The following is a 24,000-nucleotide window of genomic DNA, read 5'->3' as shown; positions in this document are numbered from 1 at the left end:
TTCAGCTAGTGTATCTCCTAGCCTTTCTTAAAAAATACTTTCGAGAGCACTGGGAATTGAAGAGTCACTACTTTTTTAGCTCCCCAGATGTTTTCTATAAAAACAAAGCTGCAAAAAAAAAGGAAAAATAAGCAGCTGCATACGGATTACTAGAATATCTGAAACAAGCTCTGCGTTGGTGGGGGTGAAGGCAGAACCACCGGGAGCCTGAGTGGAACGACATGACTGCAAAACAATTACACTGAAACCGTAAACACGGCGAGGAGAAATAGGGAACGACTGCGGCCACGGTTCAGTCTCGAGTGTAGCACAAAGCGCCTCCGAGAGTTCTCAAGGGCTCTCGAGGGACCGTCTTCCCTCCTGAGTGACTCCGACACTGCCTGCAGAGCTGGAATCGAAGGAGGAGCGCATGAGCGAGGGAGTCACTGCTGCGCTGAAAAACGACTCCCACGACACAACCAGTGACTCAGCATGTCCTCAGTTGCCCTGGCGGTATTCACAAGGGCATTCTTTCCAACATGTGACTGTCACCACAGATTCCATAACGGCACAGGAAGTCAGCCCTTCATACCTGAACGCTCTCTTTTTGATCTCCAGAACCACAGCGTGACTCGATTTGCTTGCTTTTTTTAAACAGTAAGTTTGATAAAATTGGTCAGATAATCTTGCTTCAAGAAGATGCTCTACACCTTCATCTAATTTCCCCCCCAACGCTGTCGATAAACGCAGATATAACTCTTCTTTTCTTTCTCAACGTCTCTTATTTTAGCACATCTCATTTTTTTCCTTCTGAGCCTGCTTGCGGGAATAACAGCTGAATACACACTGTGGAAAAAAAAAGAGTTCCCTCTCCTCACAAGTTCCTGTTCTCTCCCTCTCGCTGGCCGTTCCTGGCATGTTGGATCGTGGTGAGCCGCTGGTGCGATCTCTTTGGGGGAAACACCTCTAGTTCACACGATACCTTTTTTTTTTTTGTTTCACGAAGAGAAATGAACATCTGGCTCCTGCTGTAGACGATGCCACAACTGCATTCATGCATGTCTAATAAACCCACAAAAATCTTTCAAAATTTAAGGCATGAAAAAGACAGGACAGGCCCTCATCATATTTTTAGCTGCAGAGATTTGCTTTATTTAAGGGTTGCTTTGTTTGAGAAGCAGCAAACAGAGCTTGGAATTAACAGTATCCTGTCATCCAAGTGACTATTAAAAAAAATGATGAAAGTTCTTGCCTCGCACGATTGAAGCAGCGGCACAAAAATGTAATTAGTAATAATGATTTTTTTGGTAGCAGCTGTCTAATATCTCTTACACAAGGGTTTGGATTGGAACAAAACATACTGTGGTTTATTACCGCCTTTGATTGTAATGGACATATTAATAGATCTAGAGCAAACTTATGGCTATGCTGAAGGCAAGACAGAATGGTTCAAGTAGGTTCTGTGCCAAAATCAGATACGTTCAAATATGACTCAGTGGACAGTATGTGGTGAAATCTGCAAAACATCAAGGAAAATTAAGTTCCCACCTCTACAGACAACTTGAGTAGTGACTCCATTGTAGAAAATGAATTTTTTTGTAAGGCTGCCTCTCCAGAAATAAAAGCTGAGAGGATGTTCTGTTGTAGCCTGCTGTGTGATGACCCAGGCTACTATTACCACTAGGAAGCTGAATATTTTCCACTCAACACACTCAAACATTTTTACTGATCCTATACTACACCAATTTACTAACAATTACCGTTTACCAAGTCATTTCTGTCCATTTATAGTAACATTTAATGTTCTGCGACGTCTGTGAAACAAGTTAGTTCCTATTATCACTTACTTTATAGCAGCTATAAACAGTCCTTCCCTCATTAGCATCGCTTTATTGCTCTTTGGGGCCAATCAGCAAAGATTACCAAGAACATTTAAGGATAACTCCCATCTGGTGTGAGCAGTTAAGACCTTACAAACTGAGTGGACAGCAATAGTACTAGGGCGTACAAATTTTAGCACCCTTCTGTCATTTTCGTGTTGACAGCAGATGCATGTTGCTGATTTAACCACATGCCATTCTTATACTATGCGGTAACGTTAAACCTAACGGCAGGAAAAACTTTCCGTGGAATTCCGTATACGGTGAAATATTTGGCCTTCACATGCAGGCTCTGTTCGCAGTTCACAGCATGAACTCTCCAATTAGGAACCAGCCACTGGAACAAGGGCCTTCGTCCAAAATGGTATGCACAGCAGGCCGAGGATGGAAGCTTCATGACAGTGTTTAACACTCTTGCGCTTGTTCCTTTTTTTTTTTTTTTTGAAAGGGCCTCCGTGAGTCATGTGAGAAGAGATTCACATGTCCTGATGGGCGCATGTGTGTGTGGGTGGTTGTGTATAATGAACAGACTAAGTGGGTGTTGGATGGGATATCAGGTTCACACTGGGGGCGAAACCAGAGCAAAGCGATGAACTTCAACCAGTGCTCTGACACTGACAGAGCCCTGCCTACTCCGTCAGCGCCAGGGTTTCTCCACCTTTCCCATTTCCCATAAATCCCATTTTCCAAGCCCTTCCTGACTGAGGTCATCGGCGGCCTCAGATTCCCACCCGTAGAAAGATTGCAAATGTGGCTGAATCAATGCGACTGAAAAACACTGACAGAAGCTGGGAAGACCTTGTTTTTTTCTCATCCACCTGAAAGTGCCAGCTTTGCCAAGCACAGCTCATGTGTAGCATTCTGGCAACATCCCAGACTTTATTTCTGGAGTGTAAAGACATTAGCAACAGCACTGACTTATAGCATCGCTAAAGTGTCAAAATAGCCCCAGACTTTTAGTGGATCAAATACACACTATGAAAGATTTAAATAAAGCATCACCCTTGATGAATAACCAGACCCATACGGGGTCAGACAGACTGTGTAGTTACCCAAATGCCAAATGCTAAGACGACCCCGATGCTTCCTGACCTGGTCCATTTCCGTAGCTGGATCAGGCCAGAATCTAGTTTTCAGTTCTGTGTAGTGTTTTCACGAATAAGCTTGCTGGTTTTGCAAGCTCTACTGGAGCTATTCGCTTCAGCCATAATGTAACAAATTAGCGCACCAGATGTAAGCTTGAGCTCTGCCTGAAGCATGGATTAAACGCTCATTTGCATTAGTAAGATTTATGTGGTGTGGAGGTTTATTGCATTAAGTCCTCTATTTCAGCTGAACAGTTATTCATTTTTCAAAACAGCTTGCTTTTTTTAGATGGATTTTTAGCCCCATCTAATCACACTGCTGCTTATGGTAACGACATAAGGCCACTGAAAACAATCCTGAGGAATGCCCAAACTGCCCTCTTCCACATCCATGATGTCACAGATGCCCGTAGATGCTTGTGTTGCCTTGATTGAAAGGGGAGGTAGTAATGCCATCCCTTCCACCCCAAGCCCTCAGTTGTGGATGGCTATGGCATTACCGGGATTCCGATTTGCAATATCCCAATGATATGAACTGAAATGAAATGGCAAAGTTTTTCTGTTGCACCACTCGGGAGGCCTGGAAATATCATTATACCAACATTTGCAAATCTTATAGTTTTTATATCTTTTGAGACACTTTTAAGATTTCTGTTCTCATTTTCCACCAGTAAGCTGTCACTAATGGTCAAAAGGTCAGCTCCTTTTTTAAGAGCTGTTTAGAGACTTGCAAATGTGGTCAATTACTCAGTACCTCTCTTCCTTTTTGTTTTTCTTTCCAGTCTTACCTCAGCCAAAGGAGAATTTCTATCTAGAGCATTCCAACTGGAAGTGCAGAACTTGCTGCTTGATAGTTTCAGACCAAACAAAACCCTGCCTCTCTCTATCTCTCTCTATCTATCTCTCTCTCTCTCTTTCTTGTGCTACTTATCTCAAACTGAATGTATCTGTTACTCAACCTATCTTCAGTGTGGCTCTGAAATCACCATGAGTAGCAGATGGTAAAGAACCAAAGAGGTACATCCAATGCCAACTAGTCTCACTGCTACATATCAGGTAGACTGAGCAAGACAAGATATCTATGGTTTCCCATTGTTTATGGAAAACTCCCAAATGCTACAGAGGTAACATAGGAATGAGTCTGGACCCACTTGAAGGAGACCATGACCCCTGAAACCTTTAAAAAATGCATTTTTATTTATTTATTTATTTATTTATTTATTTATTTATTTATTTATTTCATCCATTACTTTATGCTCTATATTTGCTCAGAGTTGCAGTTGATCCTGTGTCTATTCCAGGAACACTGGGTGCAAGTCAGGAATACACCCTGAATGGGACACCAGTCCATGACTGGGCACACACACACACACACACACACACACAGCTTGGAGTTGTCAACCCAACTTGCCAACCAAAATGTTGGGGGAATTCATTGTACCAGGAGAAAGACTACAGGGACACAGGGACAACATGCAGATCTCTATATAGAGTGCAGCCCAAACTCAAGACTGACCCCTTGACCAGCACTGCCTGTTCCTGCCTCTTTATTGTCCTAATTAATATTTACTTAATTAATGTATTATTGGTTTTATTATAAGGTCTATTTAGTCCTTCCTTTGGCTTGCTTCAACCAGTTATTGTGTCTTTTCTCTTTCTTGACAGTAAGTCAAGTGGAGTTGAACTGTCTTTGTACTGGCTCTGGGTTGTTGATCAGAAGATCACGGTTCAAGCCCCAGCACCACCAAGCTGCCACCATTGGACCCTTGAGCAAGTCCCCCAAACCCACCCAGTTCCAGGGGCGCTGCATCATAGCTGACCCTGTGCTCTCTGACCCTAACCCTTAAAAGTGTTGTTATGTAACAAGAAGAAAATGGAGTTTTGACAGTAGTTCAGTTGAGCGGTGGTAGCTCAAGTGGTTAAGGCGCTGGGTTGTTGAATGGCAGATCAGGGTTCAAGCACCACTAAGTGGCTACCTTTGGGCCCTCCTCAAGGGGTGTGGCATCAGTGCTGTGCTCTGACCCCAACCCTCCAAGAATAGGATATATGAAGAAATAATTTCACTGTGCTGTAATGTATATGTGACAAATAAAGGCTACTTAACTTTTTTTCAGAGTTGTCTGGTTATACACAAGACTATACAGGCCTAGATTCTGCTGAACCAAATCCGTTCATATCACCATCGCAACGGTTGAAAAACAGTGGAATTTGAGAGGCATCAGAGATGCATTTTTTCCCCACTGGTATTCCAAGAAAATCTCCTTCCCACAATCTGTCAGAATTTGCTGGATCACTTGTGTGGAAGATGACAACAACAAATGATGTGGTAGCTGAGTCCATCACTCAAAGTTTATTGATTCAGGTCCATGTTTTACGTTTACTCTGCCACCCTGTGTAGGGATGTCTAGAGCAACTCTGCAAATCTGTGCATTTAAACAACGGGGCCAACCCACTCAACAGTCACAGCCATTTGCATTTCAATGTGTTTGTATATCTCTGCACACCACAACCATGCTTCCCCCATCATTGTGAAGGAAGGAAGTACAGTATAGTAACCAATCACGTTATTCAACGTCCGACTTTCAGAGACAGCACGAATCACATTCGATTGCACTCTAGAATATATGAACTTTTGCTGAAAACAACCCCAGGTGTGAATTGAAGTCTGATTGAATTGTGCTAGGGCAAAAACCACAAACATGCCCTGAGTCCAAAATCCACTCATTGCATTTGCATCCCATTCCCAGCTGTTACTCCACACTGTTCTCATGCTAGTGGCATTCTTTACAACGCTATCCTGCTACCATTTCCTCTTTGGCTTCTTCTCTTTGAGGCTCCTCTTTCAACATGTAAACATGATATAGTGTCTTTTCTATGAAGCGTCGTCCAACACCTGCCTATGTCATTTTACCTGCTGGTGCGCTGATGTTATGTTTGGTTATAGGCAGCACTGATTTATGACCTCAGAGCCCTATCTCCCAGATATGGCTAAGATGAACCAGCATGTTAACATTTTCTTTACTTTAACAACCTGACAAGTATGTGTCTCTTGTTGTCGTACAAGAATGGGGGTTGGGATACACTTGGTTCGCTTTCTAGGTCACATTCACATTGCAGCATTTTGTGACTAAACGAGGAGTTTAGTTTGCATGTGCGCATTTGTGCATGTACATGCATGTAAAATGTGCTGGGCAACGCTTGCACGGTTTCCGCTCTCCCTCCTCCCCCCGTTTAATTGAGATATACTGAGCCTGACCTACTTTGCCAACAACCCATGCGGAACAATTAACTTTTTTTTTTTTGAGAGAGAGCCTTCATTAACGGCTGCTGTTTCCGACCGCGTGGGTGAGTTTGCCCGGTTGCTTAGCCGAGCCTCATCCACAATACATTTAGCAGGAAGGGGGGGGGGCATTTCATCGTGAACACTTAAGCAAACCTGCAATTAAACATGAATGATTGAGTTACGCTTTGTTTGTGCATTCATGCACAGACAGCGGTCGTGACTGTCAAGATTCCTTTTAACTGCCGCATACACATCTATAGAGCTTTTTCTGCTAATATTTTTTTAGAAGCATAACAGCCAAGGACAGACAGACAAACAGACCTGGCACTGGCTTATTAAACCGGTCTTATGTAATGCCTTATGTTATACCCATGCCAAACCCGAGATTCCAGCATGTTAATAAGGAAGGCATGTTTTTCTTCCACCTAGCACACTGTTGGAAATAAAACAAATGGAAATGGCAAAACAAAGTGTTCCCCAAGAAAAAAAAACTTTTCAGCTAACTCATAGGTGAGAAGCACAGCCTGCATGCGAGATAGGCAGCGCAGGCACCGAGGCGAGCAATTCTCCTTGTGCCTCGAAGAAACCTGGCGCAGCTTCACCGAAGGAAAGTTCAAATGAGGACAGCCATTCTGAGCGCAGAATCCCTAGCGTGCAGGAACTACACTTTATTAGTGTGCCACCCCAGTGCTGGTTCTGTGTGTGTGTGTATACGCATGCGCACTGTTTACCAAGAGAATGTGACACTGCGTCATTGTTAGTTTGAGGGTAGTAATTTAAGGCAGGAGCAATTTTTCACAGGTGCACTTGATTTCCAAAACAGGCAACATTTGTCTGACATGAGCTTGTACCCTCTGGTATAATATCATAATTGACAATGATGATACCCTGCTATTTACACTTTCAGGTTGAACGCCAAATGGCATACCTAACAGAAAGGATTAGTGTGTGTAGTGTACCTTTTTTTTCTTCTCTCTTTCGTACTTTTTTTCCTTCGCTGTCATCACTAAAAGGGGCTTTCTGCTGCAAAACAAACACGCTGCAATTGGCTCATCAGCTGGCGTTCCTCAAATAGTACTTTCCCAGCTTGTAAATCTTCCCTCGCCTGACACTGCAGTTTTGATCTCGCCATGACAAACTCAACTCAGCCCACATGCTTAACGCAGTCACTCTGAGGATTGATGAGTTTGGCCTGGGAAAAGCCTTTTGATGATGGCGACGGTAACGGAGAGTCGTCTACACCAACCGGCACGCGGCCGTATTCGAATTAAAACTGCGCCATCATGTATGAGATCCAAAACTCAGACGCCATTACTAAGTTGAACTTTCCCTTAGCTGGGACATCAAGAATATATGATTTCAACTGGAGACAGATTGTTTTTTGGAAATGCTATCCACACAGCAATTGCGCCATTTAAAAAATAAAATAAAATAATGATGATGTGTCAGTATATATGTTATTCAGTCAGTAATTGCTGTCATCTCTTAATGGATACCACCTGATATCTCAGTTAGTACTCTTCTTTTATGCGTTATTGCATTGTCATCACCATGTTTTCACTCAGTAAGAATAACTTGGGTTATTAGAGAATGCTGGAATCTTGTTTGAGTTATGATTTATAGCTAATAAAATGGACTCAGACCACATCATTTGGACCACACTAATTCGACTCAGTTGTGTGTGTGTGTGTGTGGGGTATGTGCTGCAGTACAAGCCTAGCCCGTAACCATCATGTACTGGGGGCAGCTTTCGCAAGGTTGGGATTTAATTGGATATTAGCATCCTGCCGTGTCTGTATTAATCAAATCAATGGCGTCCATTAATTTTGTAGAAGAACATACAATTAAGTGGTGATTAGTGCTCTCGCAGGGATATGCCCTTTCATCTGACTGAGGAACATTGAAATTTGGCCTGGTTCCAGTGCAAACTGTTCCCTTCCCTCCTGCCTCGCTGCTTCCTCAGCACTGTTTCCTCACACTGGGGCGGCTCTCGCCTGGAGAGCAGAACCCGTTCTGGCTCATGAAGCCCACAGTGCCACGCAATGCACAGAATGCATACGGAACCGTGTGCGTCAGAGCCCGAGTGCACAGCTCACAGCTGCAGCTGCAGTAGTCGAAGAACTATTTATATAGACTGATACATTACATCCATTTATAGACTTCGATGCCATGCATCGAAGCCTATAAATACGGAATACAGCAACATACAAAATCCTGAGTTCACTTGGTTAGAGTGGTGCATCGTAGACTTTTCATGGATTTAGAAAAGAATATTTGCTGAGATCTATGATCTGAGCATGCGTAATGTGGTGCCCATGTAGTGTCACTGCAACGCCATTGTGTTGGTCAATTTTCTGCCCAAGCCCTGAATCAGACGTACTGTCTGATGACGCAAACAAAATACGCTCGCATTCTTCTTATCACAGATCGATCAGGGAAAGAGAACAAGCATTAATTTGTCACATATACACTACAGCATAGTGGAAATTTTTTGCTTCTGGGATACACATCCCGCACTGCACCACTGCTCGACTGGTCCCACCACCTCTCAGAGTATATGTAAGGCATGCATCAAGACTCTTGTCTGTTCTAGCACTTAAGTGGTGGAATGAACTTCCCTTAGATATCTGAACAGCTGAGTTACTGTCTGACATCTAAACACATACCTCTTACTGAAATCCAGCACTTAAAAAGGTTAAGGGCCTTTTGCCCTCTTTCAAGAGTAGTTTGTCAGTTCTGCAGCTTGAACCCCCAACCTTCAGGCTAGTAACCTAGAGAGTTAACTGTTGAAACACCACTCAATGGATGACTCCACCCCATGATGGAGGATTTTGTCAGCCAGCAAGCTTTTATAAGGATCATCTCATAATGTATTACAAATAAGAGTCTCCTGTAATAGTACTGCAAAAATCCAGAGGCAGATTCTTATCGATAAAAAAATCATTGAGTCGTAGTGGTTTCTCAGCTGTAATTCACAAACGTTGACTCAGAGTCTATTAATCAGCTGAACTGCTGGATCTTGTGCTAGAGCAAGAAAACCGTCGAAACATGCTAAGATCTGAAGGCACAGGCTAACCGAGTTGAAGCCAATGAAGTGGCATAACTTTGATCGAATCCCTGCTACATTAGTGTCAAAGCTAACAACGTTTTGTCATCATTTCCGGAAGAAGAAGCTCAAAAATGTCCTCCCAAGATTTACTTTTGTGGTCATTAAGTCCTTTCATACAACTGAGCAATTGAGGGTTAGGGGCCGTGCTTAGGGGGCTAGCAGTGGCATCTTAGTGAACCTGGAATTCAAACTCGTAACATTCTGATCAGTAGCCCAACACCTTCAGCTTTTAAACCTAAGCAAATACAAATATTTAATCAATGAGCTACAATTGTGATTAAACAAACAGTCAAGCTAGCAAACAAGCAAAGAATCTTACTTTACTGCCAAATGATTTAATAGATATTTCTTACCTAGCTTACGAGTCAAGCTCTGGAAGCTTTAGTTCTCCAATGAGTCCCATGTTTTGGTTGCCTGAAAACCTTGATTTGGCTAAAAAGATTTTAACACAAAATACCAATGTAAAGTGAATATATTAGCTAGTACTGTCCTCTTATTACAAAATATTCTGGTGTCTCGCTAGCGTCTATTTCGTCTCTATATGTTTGACCATAAAGTGACTGTGTTTTGTTCTAGCAAGCGATTTATATGCTGCAGTTTATTTCCTTGACACATGAAACACATTAAGTTGTTGAATCTATTTGTCTGACAGACAAATATGAAAAAAAAGCTCATAACTAATATAAAATCTGATTGTTCTGGGAGTACAAGGATATTGATTTGTCCAACCTTTGGATCAGATTTGTTGTTTTTTTTGTTATTCCTTTTTATTAACATTTTAATGTTGTTTGATGCATTTTATTATTTTATTTTACCTCCATTTATAATTAAACTTGGCAGATGCTGCAGCAAAAAAAAGTGAAGCCTGGGAGTTAAGTGTCTATCAGTTTGTCCTTTTAATAAGGATCGTTTACAAGAGAAGCAAGTGTTTTTTTCCGCACTTCACTTAGGAACGGCCGTACAAATATCTGCCTAGAGCTTTCAAACTCCCCTGCGTACACTTCCCCGAAGAGCACCAGATATCAGATATTACTTGTTACAAGGTGGGGTTTAAAACAACACTGCACGAACGGGAGATTTTGATATATTTAGATATATTGTTTCATGCAAGTGTTTCTCAAACAGCTGAAATGGATTTGTTTCGCTATTAAATAATGTATTTTTTTGGAATACAGGCACCACCTAAGAAGAAACTGAATCTGTATAAGTGATTAAATCAAACAATACTTGGAAACTGCAGAGGTTACAGTTCTGCCCTGTTTATCATAAGGTTGTGAGGTTAAATCCCAGGACTGTAAGACCGCTACTGCCGGACCCTTATTCGAGACCCTTAACCTTTAACTGCACTGCTCTCTCCACCTCACTTTATATAAAATAAAATCCTTTCCCAAAATGAATAAATGTAAATTTATACACTGCTGGAGCTGCAGTATGCTAAACGTCAAACTTGTGTTTGAATTTCTGATTCATTTCAGTGACTTGACTCATCTAATTCAGTCCAGTCAAATGTTCAGCTCTTTTAGACTCATTCACTGATTCGGTGCAAATCTGCAAGCCTGATCATGCAGCTGTGTATGCATGTTTATCTGTGTTTAAAATAAGACTTTTTCTACACCTTACCCAACACAGAATACAGATGCATGCAAAGAGGCACTGAAAATATCCAGAAGTCAATGAATCACTGAATAAGAGTCAAAGAAATCCTGGTTACAGCTAAAAGATTCAATGAGTCAAATGTCTAAACAACAGATGAACGAATCTTGGGCATGTCTGAAATGATTCTCGGACTAAAGAGACGTGCATCAGGTTCAACATACAAGCATTTGTGAATTTTATTGAAGAAATAAATTTAAAAGATGCCAACAGATAAGAATATAAAGTAAACCTATAAAGTGACCTAAAGTCAAATCTATAGGTGCCTCTCAAACCTAAGACATATGGGTTTTTTTCTTTATAATGTTAGCTATTTAACTGAAAATGGTGCTAGCTTATTTATTTAGACTGTTTAGACGTTTCTTTTCATTTCCTGCGTCCTTGTAAGTAAATGCATGGATAGTTCATGTACAGCAGGTTCAAGATTATTTCAAGGAAATCATTTTTGCATCATTTTTGAAAGAGTTCCTTTGGGTATAAAGACATAAACTAGCTAGCATATGAAAGCTTGAATTCCTTTTGGTTTTTGTTCTCTGAGTTATTTGGAATCAGGGTTGCGTCCATAGATTCCGGGAAGTTAAGATAGTTTATCAAGTCACTTGCATGATGTTATGGTTCCGTGATATTTTCATATTTTATATATACACAAGGCACAGTTTGCAGTCTGCTTTGCTTGGATTCATTTCCATCTCATTGTCATCTCAATGTCATTTTGTGTCAAGTGTGACAACATACACTGTGACCAGGAGTAAATGAGCACTGTATCAGATCTACCCTGTGCTCAAGAATATGCATACGATTGGAAAACGGCATGGAAACATGTTCCACTGGCACGTCAGCTGGAACTGTCTCTTTAAGCAGTTAACAAGGTTCATGATGTTTCACGTCCGGTATTAGTCGACTTCCTCTTCGAAGGTGTCATCAAAATGAACTGTAGGTTACACATAGCATCCTGAATGCCCAATAAAACCCAGCAATGAAAACTAGCCAAAGCAGACAGGAAGCAGATTTCAAATGGGAAGAAAGATTACAATTCAAAGGTTATATGACATGGGAAAGCAGTATCATAGTTGCTTTGGTCGCAGAATAAGCTTATTATCACAATCTAACCAAGTTGTAGGGACATGAGAGGCAATAAAGTACTTTTTTTTTTCTATCGCCAAAACAGAATATCATAAAGCCTCATCATGAGACTTGTTCTATGCAGATTAGAACAAGTTTGATTAGGAAATGAGTTCAAAGCTTTTTCTTATTATGGTAATAAAGTGCAAAATGTTTCTTTGCTTTTTTTAGCAAAGCTTTCGGATCGAGTCATCCAGCACTCAGTCATCTAAAGAGCACTTGCTTCAACTTTTAATTAAAACCATTCTATTGATAACCTGATGATGGAGAACAAGCCTAATATGTAATCCGAAGTAAGTGACTGCTGTTGATTTTGAAAGAATAAAATATAATACAAAATGTAATTGTACAAAATGTACAAAAAATAATATATATATATATATATATATATATATATATATATATATATATATATATAATTTTTTAATTAAAAAAATAATAAAAAATCTGCAAAAAACTAAGGATTTTTTTCAATATCGCTGCCGAGACTGAAACGTGGTTGTGTTTCTCTATAGGAAGTCATGTAGGGTAAATATCTGCAATATCGGACATGCTGTAGCTTGTGCTGCATTGCCAATGTCTAATGATGTAACCCCCCCTACAATTACAAGTCTTTCTATTTGCAATTCATAAAAAAATTGCACATCACATCTAGTTCCAAGGTGCAGTAACCTATGCTTGTTTAAAGAGGGAAAAAAAACTCACTTGGAATCAACTTGTGGGACAATAAATGAAATGATTAAATGCATGACTACTCTCCTCCTGCACTCTACTATCTCTCTCCATCTCTCAGTACTTCACTCTGCTTCACTCTCTCTCTTTCTCTCTCTTCTCTCTTGCTGTGTCCCGGCCTGACCCTGTTTTTTTCCCCCTGAGCTATTACATAACTTGTGACTGATTCTGTAATGGCCAGTGCGTACATGTGGATATCAGCGATCTGTATAAGCAACAAAAGGCTTCTGTGAAACATCAAATGGCCGCTGAGTAGGGGATGTGGGAGGAGATTAGGGAAGAAAGGAGTCAAATCAGGAGAGATCTGCTGAACTGTATTGTCTGGGTTGGTTTTTTTTTCTTTATTTTTAATTTTGGCGGGGGGGAAAAAGTGCTAAAGGGTGTTGTAAATAAGAAACCGTTCAGACAAGAGACAGAAACAAAAACTTTAACAGGGTGTTAGCCAGAATTTGAAGGCGTTTTAAGGAGCGGTTTTTGAGGCATTTTACATCCTGCATAGTTATATGAGGCCTTAAACATTTCAGTAACATTAATGTATACTGAACCACTATGGTGGACATATTGCACATAAGCGTATTTAATTCCTGTAACTGAGATGGTTAAACTGGTATTTATGGTCTTCAGTATTCAGCGCTTTCTAACAGTCAGAGTTATAGGTATATCTTTAGATATGGTCTATGCTTGGCATATCTGCAGTATCATTTTGCTCAAGATATAGTACATTAGATAATCAAGAATTCCTGGCTTCCTAAAGGAGGGGTTCTACTTGGAATCCTGTCACATAGGGAAACCCATTGTTGTAACGGAACCTTCTAGAGAACTTTTGTTGCAGGAAATGAAACAAGACCGTTGCAGCCAAATACATCCTTGTTCACAGGTAAAATAGTATGACTCTGTAACCTGCAACCAATGATATTTGACAGATACCTTTTTTGTTCCTTCTGTTAGACAAAAATCATTTGTGAGCTTTTTCTATCATTCTCTGTCCCCAGAGAGAACCGTATAATACTACAAAAAGTCATAGGATCTGAAAATCTTAAGGATTTTCCTTACATCTCTGGCATTTGGCAGACACCCTTATCCAGAAATACTTACAATTTATCTCATTTTATAGAACTGAGGGTTAAGGGCCTTGGTGAGGGGTCCAGCAGTGGCAGCCTGGTGGAACTGGGATTCAAAATCACAACCCTCTGATTGGTAGTTCAACACCTTAACCATTAAGCTACCACTTTTCTAACACATTACTCAGTATGCTACCACATTCCTTCCGCTGAGAGTTTATGCAGAACCCAAATACAATGCATTTCTAAAATGATTGCATGTAAGAAACCATTAACAATCTAAAAACCAACAACCTTTAGATAACCTTTATGTTGTGAAACTTCTGATGAAGACTTGATCATGATAACAAATACATTAAATGTCAGAAAGCATTGTCTGGTACTTTCCAAACCGTATACCACTGCAACTCTATTGCTCAACTGCCTCTTTTAGTGGTAGTCTTACCCTCTGTATCTTTCCTGGCTTTTGTTCACCTTGTACACCAACTCATCATTCATGCATGCATGCAAATTAAACCGAAACGATAACAGACAGGAACATTTCAACAACATGGTCAGATATGGAGCAGAAGCTGTTTTTCAAACTAAGGAAGTTGGTGCTGTTACCAAGGACTTAAACAATCCTTGGCATTGGCATAGAGATAACTGGAGCTACTGAGATTCCATGCAGAACCCTAGAACAGAGCGTTTACCTCGCCAAAAAAGATTCCAAGCAAAACCTTCAAGAAGCCTTTAAGCATTCAAAACCCCACACCCTTAAGGAAACCTTTCGACTAAGGATGAGGACATGCTCTTGGCAACAGAAGCATTGCCTGGTTCTTTTCACACAATTTTCACCACCAGGGCCAGCTGACTTTCACACTCCTAATATCTTACCCTTAATTTAGTATCTCACCTTATTCTTCTGGCCTTCATCTACACTGACCCTTCATTTGTCAAATCTTGTAGACCTGTACAATCCTTGATGTGGGAATTTTGCTAGAATTTTATCTGTTTAACTGAAACACAGACTATCGTTAATATTTACTCTATATGGCCAAAGGTATTCAGACACCTGACCTTCATACTTTTATCCACATGTTGTCCTTCCCTTAACGGCTGCGACAAAACTGGAAGCACATAATCTTCATAATCTACAATCTTTTTGGATGCTGTATCATTTAGATCACCTTTCCCCGGAACTAAAGGGCCCAAACCTGTTTCATCAGGACACTGGCACTATGCAAAAGCGTATGGTTTGTCAAGGTTGCCAAGGTTGATGTGGAAGAACCTAACTAAGCCTTTTCACTTGATATCAGTGCCTGATTTTGCTAATGCTCTCATGGCTGAATGAACACAAATCCCTACACTCTTTCTTGTGGTCAGGCATTACAGCAGCAAAAGGGGAAACCAAATCCTTGTCAATAGTGGATGTGTTGGTCAGGTGTCCACATATCTTTGATCATAGCCATATGGTGTACATCGAGAAAGGATGTTAAAATACATATTAATCATTCACTAAATAATCAAACCTCTTGGCACTGCAAAACTTTGTAAATGTTTCTTGAACCAAAACATGCCTTTGGGAATTTTTTGTGCTATCTTTATCTCTGAAAGGACCTTGAGGATTGCAAAAATAACAACTAAGTTAACGTCTCTGAATATAGGTCAACTGTTTTGAAATTTAATATTGTTCATATTCCTTTAAACCTTAGGAATTGCTGAATCAGTGCCACAGCCACTCCAGCACTAGTCCAACCCTCAGTCCTATTACAACAATTTGCACGATTAAAGTAGTTACACATGGCCAGGCTTTATCAGCTGTAGTCTTTTAATAGTGCTGTAGTGTTACTTGAAGGCTCTTCATGTCTTTAATGCGGCCATTCATGACTGGATATTTAATGCTGACCTGGGATCAGCTCCACTGTTCTACGTTTTGCTCACGGTCAAGCAGACAGGAACTGTGCAAAACTAGCACAAAAGTGGCTTCAGAGCAGAAGAGTGGAAAGTAGAAATATCTATCAAGATTCAGAGCACAAACACAGCGCTTATCTGTGGTTTTATCTCTGGCATACTTCTTCTGCCGTTACATTTTGCTCACATTGTGGTGGTTATTGACTTAAACTCTGTAAGGTCATGCAGCCATCGAATTCATTATATTCTACACTCTGGGGCTAATTATTCTCATTGTTAGAGCTCAATGGATTTTGTTTTATCACACGTCAGCAATATTTCTTCACCTCCAAGGTGGTTCGGACTTGCTCGGTAAGAGGAAGACTGAAATTGTTTTAGGGAAAAAAAAGGGGGAAACCAAGGTCATTGCAAAGGCTTCATTTGAATGAGTTCACATCATTTGCATGACTTGTTTAGTTTCATTTGGATGCAAAAAAAACTAAACCATCTAAATAGCATCAGGACAGCTATGCCATTCACCTTATCCTGCTCAGGGTCACAGAAGATCCTGGAAACACATGGGAACACACACTCGATGGGACACCAGTTTGTATCTACCTATCATTTTTGGGGGAGAAAACTGGAGAACCCATATGAGACACGGAGAAACTGTGGACCTTGGACCTGGCGAAGCTTTAACAACTATTAGTGTTCACTGAAGTAGCCATCCAAGGTCATTACACAAAAATCACACAAAACTATTTCTAAACTTCACATAGGAAAGGTACAAAAAGTGTACTCGTGAGCGTATCGCCCCAGCAGCAACGTTTTTTTTCTGAAAGTGTACTCGAACTACCTTTTTGTTTTATGACCCAGTGACTTCTCAGTGACTTTTATGGCCAGCTGAACTTTAGAAGTACTTGTACTACTCATTTTTTAGACAAGTTTAATGGACTCACATTAGTGCTTTTTTTTTTTAAATGCTCTGCTAACTGTTTTTGAAGCGTTTGAGCTAGCAGGCTAGTTTAAATACAGTGCCACAACAGCATTAAAGAGAAACACATTCCAGAAGTCACTAAACCCATCACATGTTCAGTCTTAGTACTTAGTTAGCCTCGCAGGCATAAGAGCTGAAAGTCCAGGTTTGTTTTTGCAGTTTGTTGCTTAACATTGATCTTATGGCTAATGTCATTTTGACATGAAGCTGACACCATAGCAACTAGTGCTATGTATAATCACTATGTTTAATCAATGCACAATCTTCAATTGTGCAAAATATGTGTTTAAGGACTCAATTCTGGTTACCTTACCCACAGTACTTTTTTGGTTTTTTTTAGCAGCTGATTGTCTTAGCACTCGCTTCATCTCTACCTAAAGAGAGCTACCTCATCTCTACCTCATCGCCTCGTTTGTAAACTCTGCTCAAACACATCAGCTTAAATTTTCATGTTAACACTCATCACATTGAACACTAACTCGCCAAGTCATGGCTCTACCATAAACAGTTGCATTGTACTGCTGCATTGCATGCTCGGAGTCCATCGTTTTTATGTTGAACTTCTCATTAATATTATGTTTAATGGGGTTAACTTGCTAAGTTGATTTTAGAAGTTCTTTTTAAAAACATTATTATCTCTTATGTCTGAGATTTGGTTGATTGTTTTTTCCTCTCAAATGCTTTTGAAACTGCTCTAGCAAAAGTGACATCAGTGCACCACACACCCACTAACTTCTCACAGGAATAGTAAAAGCACAGAACTAACCAACAGATTAGCGGTCGAATCTGTAAACAAAATAAAAAAAGGGTTTCAGGGTGGAGTTTTGGATTTAAGTGCCGGACTGTTCTTCAAATCGTAGCCAGATTGCCAGGAATTAGACACCAGTGCTGTTAATATATGAGTTTACAGCATTGGCGAGGATTTCCTGCTATTTGCAAGCTCATAAAAATTTATGCAACCAGGTATCTTCTGCCCATATGTTTATGACTCCAATAATCAGCAGATATTTTTATCAGGTCAGCTTTACGGAGAATACAATGCAGTCGGCGCAGGCTGGGCTTCAAACTGGCATGTAGTAAAAGTTCCCTTTGGAATCAAATCTGGAGGCCTAAATGCAAGCTTCTTTGCAGCTGCGCTATTTTGTTTTATTTTCCTGGATTCTCGTCCAGCGTTTCATAACCACTGACCTCTGAAGGTGGATTAACAGCTGTGCCAGTGTAAGAGGTGTGTAGTGTTAAGCTCCTACTGAAGTTTGTTGACACACACATTTTAACTTGCTCCCTCCCCTCCATTGTTTGTTTTTATTAGGTCACTCCACCCTGACTGTTTATGCCATTGTCCCTGTATAGTATAAAAAATCCATGTGCGCCAATGTTGATTATTTACAGTGTAGATACAAAATGGCAGAACCCCATAAACCCCTAAAGGAAGTTGTTTCCATGGTACTGGGTTTCTGGGAAAAAATCCTGATAACAGCAGACTGAATGCATTTTGGTGCACAAATGGAAAGCAGATAAGAACCAAACTTTGCCTCCTCATTTATATTTACAACCCCTGAGTATAAAGATGACATCAAATTATAGTGTCTATCAGCTGATTCAAACTGCCTCGTGCTAATCAATAATTTAGTCTTAAAAACCAAATGAATGTCTCATACTTGGGTGTTATATTGAGCCGATGGAGAAATCTGATCCCAGCTCAGATCTACTGTAACACTAACGTTCTTCTGTTTACATCAAGTTAGTTGTGACTCATTTCTCATGGTTTCTTTTCTTCCTCTTTCCCAACATTTATAGCAGCCTTCCTTGTTATTTCCAGCGAAATCACTCAACCTTTCACACTCCTCTTTCCATTCATCCAGTTAAAACCTATTACGTAATTCCCAAACTTTTACTGTAATACCAAAATAAACAGACATACCAGTTTACAGTTATTCACCCTTATTAACATTCATCTTCAAAATATAGTTACAGTGGTAGTAAATGTGTTGAAAAATTTCCCTTGAACTACTTTGAAATCAGTCAAGTTACCTTAAATCTTCACTTAACTTGTTCACCAGGTATAAGTGATTAATAAAAAGCCACATATTGTCTTGATCCTACCTTGCCATGGTGTCAGAGATGCATCCTGGGGCTGGGTAGCCCTCCCCGCAGGCGGACAGTGGAGCCTGCGACAGGCCTGGGCGTGTTTTCCATGTCTCCATTAGCGCTGTAACTGGAGAAATTAGATTCAACAAGGAGTTCGTCTGGTCCCGCATGTCATGCCGCGAAAACGACATTGTTCCTTGCGCTCCGATCTGGTAATGAAATGAATGTCCACCTGAATTAACACCGACAATAGCTGATGTGGGCACGTTATTATTCTCTTGGTAATAGCTGCCATCATTGGTCTCCTGTTTAATCCCCTTGGGCATGTCATTGTTTGGAAACACACCAAACTCATAGTTGCCATTAAGAGAAGAAATAGGAGGTCCCAGAATCCCAGAGAGGCTGTATTCATCAATATTATCCCTCAAGGACAAGTATGTAGTCTCTGAAGCTGGGAAGAGTCCCATGGGCTGCTGGGGTTCCCCATAGTGTGCATTTGTGCAAGTTGCTTCACTGTTGGGCTCAGTCTTAATATGAGATGGAAATGGCAAAGGGGGCACATTGCCATTGCTGTTCCCCAGACACATACTCCTGTAATCAGTGTCTGGCTCATTTTTGATGTACTTGACCATCCCCATGGCATCCAGGCCAACATTAAATATTTCCCCATCCAAGCTTTCCACTTTTGGGAACTTGAATCCTTTAAAGTCATGCTCTTGGCCATCGGGGCTGTGGATGTCGTTCTGGACCAAGCCGAGACTACTGGGAGGGCTTGACGCAGAAAATGTCCTGGAGGGGTTCCTCGGACTGGACATGGCCATGGAACCGACTGTGGGTGGACTAGACCCAGAAGGCCTCAAGTTGCCACCACTTCCTGTGGGACTGGACACAGATGACCTCATGTTTGTGTTGCAGGACAGCGGTGTCCTCACACTTCCCATGCTCTGGGGACTTGAGATAGGTGATTTCATCACGTTAAAGGGGCTTGCTAGCGGCGGAGTGCCCATAGTGCTGGACTCTGTTGGGCTGCAGGTGCTTGAGTTGGCACGCTGAGTTGGTGCCAGACCTGAACCAACTTGACCCAGATTTGCTGGACTGCCTAAGGAAGGGTGGCTAGTGCCAAAGTAAGTGGGACTGGTGGTGGAAGTCACAATGTTATTTCCACTTGGGCTGGATTGCTGCTGGATGCTGCTGGATTCTTCAGCAGGGCTGGACAGAACTGTGGACAAGGCGGAAGGTGTTGGTGCAGTGCCCACCCCACACTCGCCAAGGCTACCGTTAGGTAACTGGGACATGGCTGGGAATGATGTTGGAGCAGCTTTCATGTTGGGGCTCCTATTAGTCCCTGATTGATTGTCCTCAATCCCTCTGCCACACAGAGGGAACAGTTTTCCAGGGCTTTCCTGGCATCTGGCAGGTTGTCCCTGCTGGCCAAAGGCAAATTCAGCCTCCCTGGCAGCATTCATATACAAGCCCATAGACTCAGCAACAGTTTTGGAGAGCTCTTTAGAGTCTTCCGGCTTGCGGCCGTGAATGGAGTTGTTATATGCAGGGAAGCTGAGCTGCTGGTGCTGCTGGTCAGGATTGAGCTGGGGCATTGGCATCTCAGACTTCTTTCCTCCACTTTCCTTGCATTTTGGAGCAGGGACACCGGATGCATTACTCGCATTTACAATGTCCATCAGGACATCACTGTTCATCAGAGGTCCCTCCTCCCTTGTCGTGCAGCACTGCTCAATAGATCCTGGCATTTGGGCCCATCTGTTTTCTCTGTCTGTACCTTCGTAAATACTTTGGTATCTTTTGGACTCCATGCCTGGATCATTTGATAAACCTGGTGGGTTTTAGAAAGGTGAAGAACAGTCATCACTTTTGGTGGAAGTGATATATTTTCTATGTACACTTATGTTATACTGTAACTTGCTTGTTAGTCCATCACAAATAAAATGCACTTACTTATTTTAATACAGAGCACAAGCAAAAAAAAACAAAAAAACTAGCTGACACTGTAGCCTGTCACACGGTGCAATCTTGTATTTGGCACATTTTTGCTTGTTTAACATTTTTATACAACATAAATTACAAAATATACACTTTAAAGCCTAGTAAGATCTCTTTTGAAGGAGAATTTTCTGATCATTTGATAGATCAGTTTCCAAATGCTTTATTGTAACCAGCTGAGTGGGGGGAAAAAAATGAAGCTGAAGTCATAACAAGTTGTGCTTATTTTGTTATCTTATCTGAAACAGAGTATGACTGAAGCAGTATAAACTTGTCTGTGATAATCTGAACTATTTTTGAACTATAATCTACAGTAATATTTTGTACAGTTAGTCATGTCCAGATCAGATCCTGATCATCAGCATTAAATATCAAGGCAGAAATAGAATAGCCTGAAACTCTAAAAATTGTCTCATGTTGAATTGTACATACTTTATGCCCTGAATGCAGTTTATGTTGACAGACATGACTCAGATCATGCATATGAAGGCATTACAAATTACAAAGGCATCACACCTGTGGTGTTTCACAGAACTCAGCAACAAAAGACTGAACAGAATCAAAGGTGCTCCGAACTATGATGTCATAGTGAAAATGAAAATATTGTGCATCTCTATGCAAAATAGCATACACCTTGAAGCATTCTAGAGCAGGGGATTTCACTTTTTTTTAACTGTTAAATAGATATCATGAGCCCTTTTTGAACAGTCTAACAATTCAGATATTTAGAAACAGTAATATCAAGGCCATTTATTATTCATTACATAGAAGTCAGAGATTTGTTTTATTCCTGAACTTTCCAACAACTCAAGTCCAACTTGACGTTCTTTCTAGATTTATTAGTTTTTCAGTTTGTGAGGTTTGGATTAAATACCAATATGTGTCAGTGGTTAATGATTTGAGCTACTGATTGAAAGGCTGCGAGTTCACTCGCAGAGAGAGAACTGTGGTTCTGCTAATCTGCTGGATCTATGAACGAGGCCCTCAACCATCGAAAGTGCATCTGTCAAATAAATAAATAGCTCACTGTAACAAGTGACAAGCCAAACCAGCTAATATCTATAAAAAAATCAATAATAAATATAATAACTTTGATAATGATGGGTTATGATTTCCTTCAAAAAAAGGGAGGGGGTCCTTTGCTTTGGCTCCACAGACCCCACTTTATGAGCAGCTGTTCTCCATCATAGAAAAATCATGTCTTTGTGGATGTTTCAGCAGGTAAGAACCTCTGAAAGTTTAGAAAGCAAACATTTGCCTCCTCCACTGCTCCAAAAACGAAAGCCTCTTCATGCTTCTTCTGGACACAAATGAGCTTTTCTTTTCTTTTTCTTTTTTTTGAAAAAGCGCGATCAAACTTCTGTCCGAGAGCGCAATTCATCACGTGCGTAACAAAAAGCGCGAGCCAAAAAGACATTTTTTTTCTTTTTGCGCAACAGTGGCGTGCACAGGCTCAGTCTATCCACATGGGTTTAAAACAGCTGCTGTATAAAAAAAAGAGTGCGGTCTAATGCAAAAGTGAAAGAGAAATAAATTCAGAAAAGAAAAATCTCCGCATGCATACCAACACTTCTCTTTAAAAAGCTCTACAGTACGTACACTGAGCTGTGAGGGAGGGATATGCGACTTTTAATTTTTAATTTTTTTTTTGCATGCGACCATTGGACTGAAGAACAACACACACACACACACACCAGAACTTTCTCACACTCACACACAGATATGATCTGTCATACAGTTATTCATTAACCGACCGATTAATTGAAGATTTCTGGAAACTTCAAACTGAATAAAACGTGCCAAACTTTTCCTCCAACGTTTTGCACGCAGTTGTGGTCCAAAGCACAGCGCTCAGATGTCCCTCCATCCAGCACAATCAAGACAGTGACGCAGTTCTTTATACTACAAACACGTTTAACCGGACAGCGCTTTAATATCGACGGGATGTCACGCGCGCGCGATTTATTGCGCCTTGTCATATCTATAAGCGCTGCATCTGCGCGCGATTTTTTTTTTTTACGCATAACATCTCCCAAAGCTGTGTATCAAATCAGCTCTGTCATCAAGACGCCCTTAAATATTATATCTCGAAAAGTGCTTAAGTTTATATAAACGGAGCACTGCGACCTAGTTGGAAATCTTTTTTTTTTTTGGCCATTTCGAGTTGCGCAAATAGTTATTCCTAAACTATTGACATGATCAGTTTGGAGTTGTTTCGTTATTAAATGTCCATACCAGACATGTTGGTTGTTGTTGTTGTTGGATCACTTTAAAGCGACGCAAAAAGCCTTCGCTTTCCTAACAAGACAAGTTACAAACTTCAGATGATTTTTTGTTCCCCCTCCCCAACTAAATGATATTATATAAGCTATTCATTTCAGCCTGCTAACGCACTGCACTGTACACTTCTAAGCTTTTTCTATATGCAGTGTACAGATGATGCACATTCACACACACAGGAATAAACCTGATCTGATACCTGATGCTGATCTCACTTTAATCTGTTTTTATTTAGGATAGTGATGATGACCTTACCTTAACTACGACATCCAGATTTATCACGGGTCTCCGTTGCTGTGCAACCGGTAATCCAATATAAAAAAAAAACGAGAGAGAGAGAGAGAGAGAGATCTAAGAAGAAACAGTTCTATATTGCTTTATGCCTTTATGCTTTAAAGTCTCTCTCTTCTGTGTGTGTGTGTGTGTGTCCGGTGTTGTTTGCGGTCGCCGCGCGCTCTCTACTTCCAGTTCTGACAGCTCGCGCGCGTTAAATCCCCAAACGACAAGCGCGCCGGTCCGATTGGAAAAAAAAAAAAAAAGACTGGAAATGTTTACTTTTTTTGTTTTGTAAAGTCAGCACTTTTTACGTTCCGTGCACATGGCTACAAAAGGAAGCGAAGAAGGAGATGAAGAAGCCGACTGACAAGCTCGGGGAAAGAAAACCGAGCGCAGAACACAACTGCACAGGACTCGCGCGGACTTGCTGAGCGCCGACGTCACAGCCGTGCGCGCGCGCGTCCACACGACGGGTCCGCCTACCTGCCTGCCGCGCGCGCGTGAGGGAGGTTAGGGAGAGAGGGAGGGTTTAGAACGGGAGATAGGGAGTGCGCACGCGCGGCCGAGAGAAGTAGGGCATGT

General features: G+C 41.0%; 1 protein-coding gene across 1 annotated transcript in view; it reads right to left on the bottom strand.

Moving 5' to 3' along the window:
* nr3c2 (nuclear receptor subfamily 3, group C, member 2) overlaps positions 1-23,868 on the bottom strand; it is a 135,830-nt gene extending 111,962 nt beyond the window's left edge. The window contains exons 1-2 of the mRNA XM_058378561.1: positions 23,398-23,868; positions 18,877-20,695 (exon numbers count right to left, since the gene is read on the bottom strand). Of these exons, the coding sequence (XP_058234544.1) occupies positions 18,877-20,675 (1,799 nt within the window). The 5' untranslated portion in view covers positions 20,676-20,695; positions 23,398-23,868. The remainder of the gene's footprint in view (positions 1-18,876; positions 20,696-23,397) is intronic.
* Between the last annotated feature and the right edge of the window lie 132 nt (positions 23,869-24,000).

This window comes from Hemibagrus wyckioides, linkage group LG03, assembly GCF_019097595.1.
Source record: "Hemibagrus wyckioides isolate EC202008001 linkage group LG03, SWU_Hwy_1.0, whole genome shotgun sequence".
NCBI classification, from domain to species: domain Eukaryota; kingdom Metazoa; phylum Chordata; class Actinopteri; order Siluriformes; family Bagridae; genus Hemibagrus; species Hemibagrus wyckioides.
The sequence above is the reverse complement of the archived record's forward strand: the minus strand, read 5'-3'. Positions and strand labels throughout refer to the sequence as shown.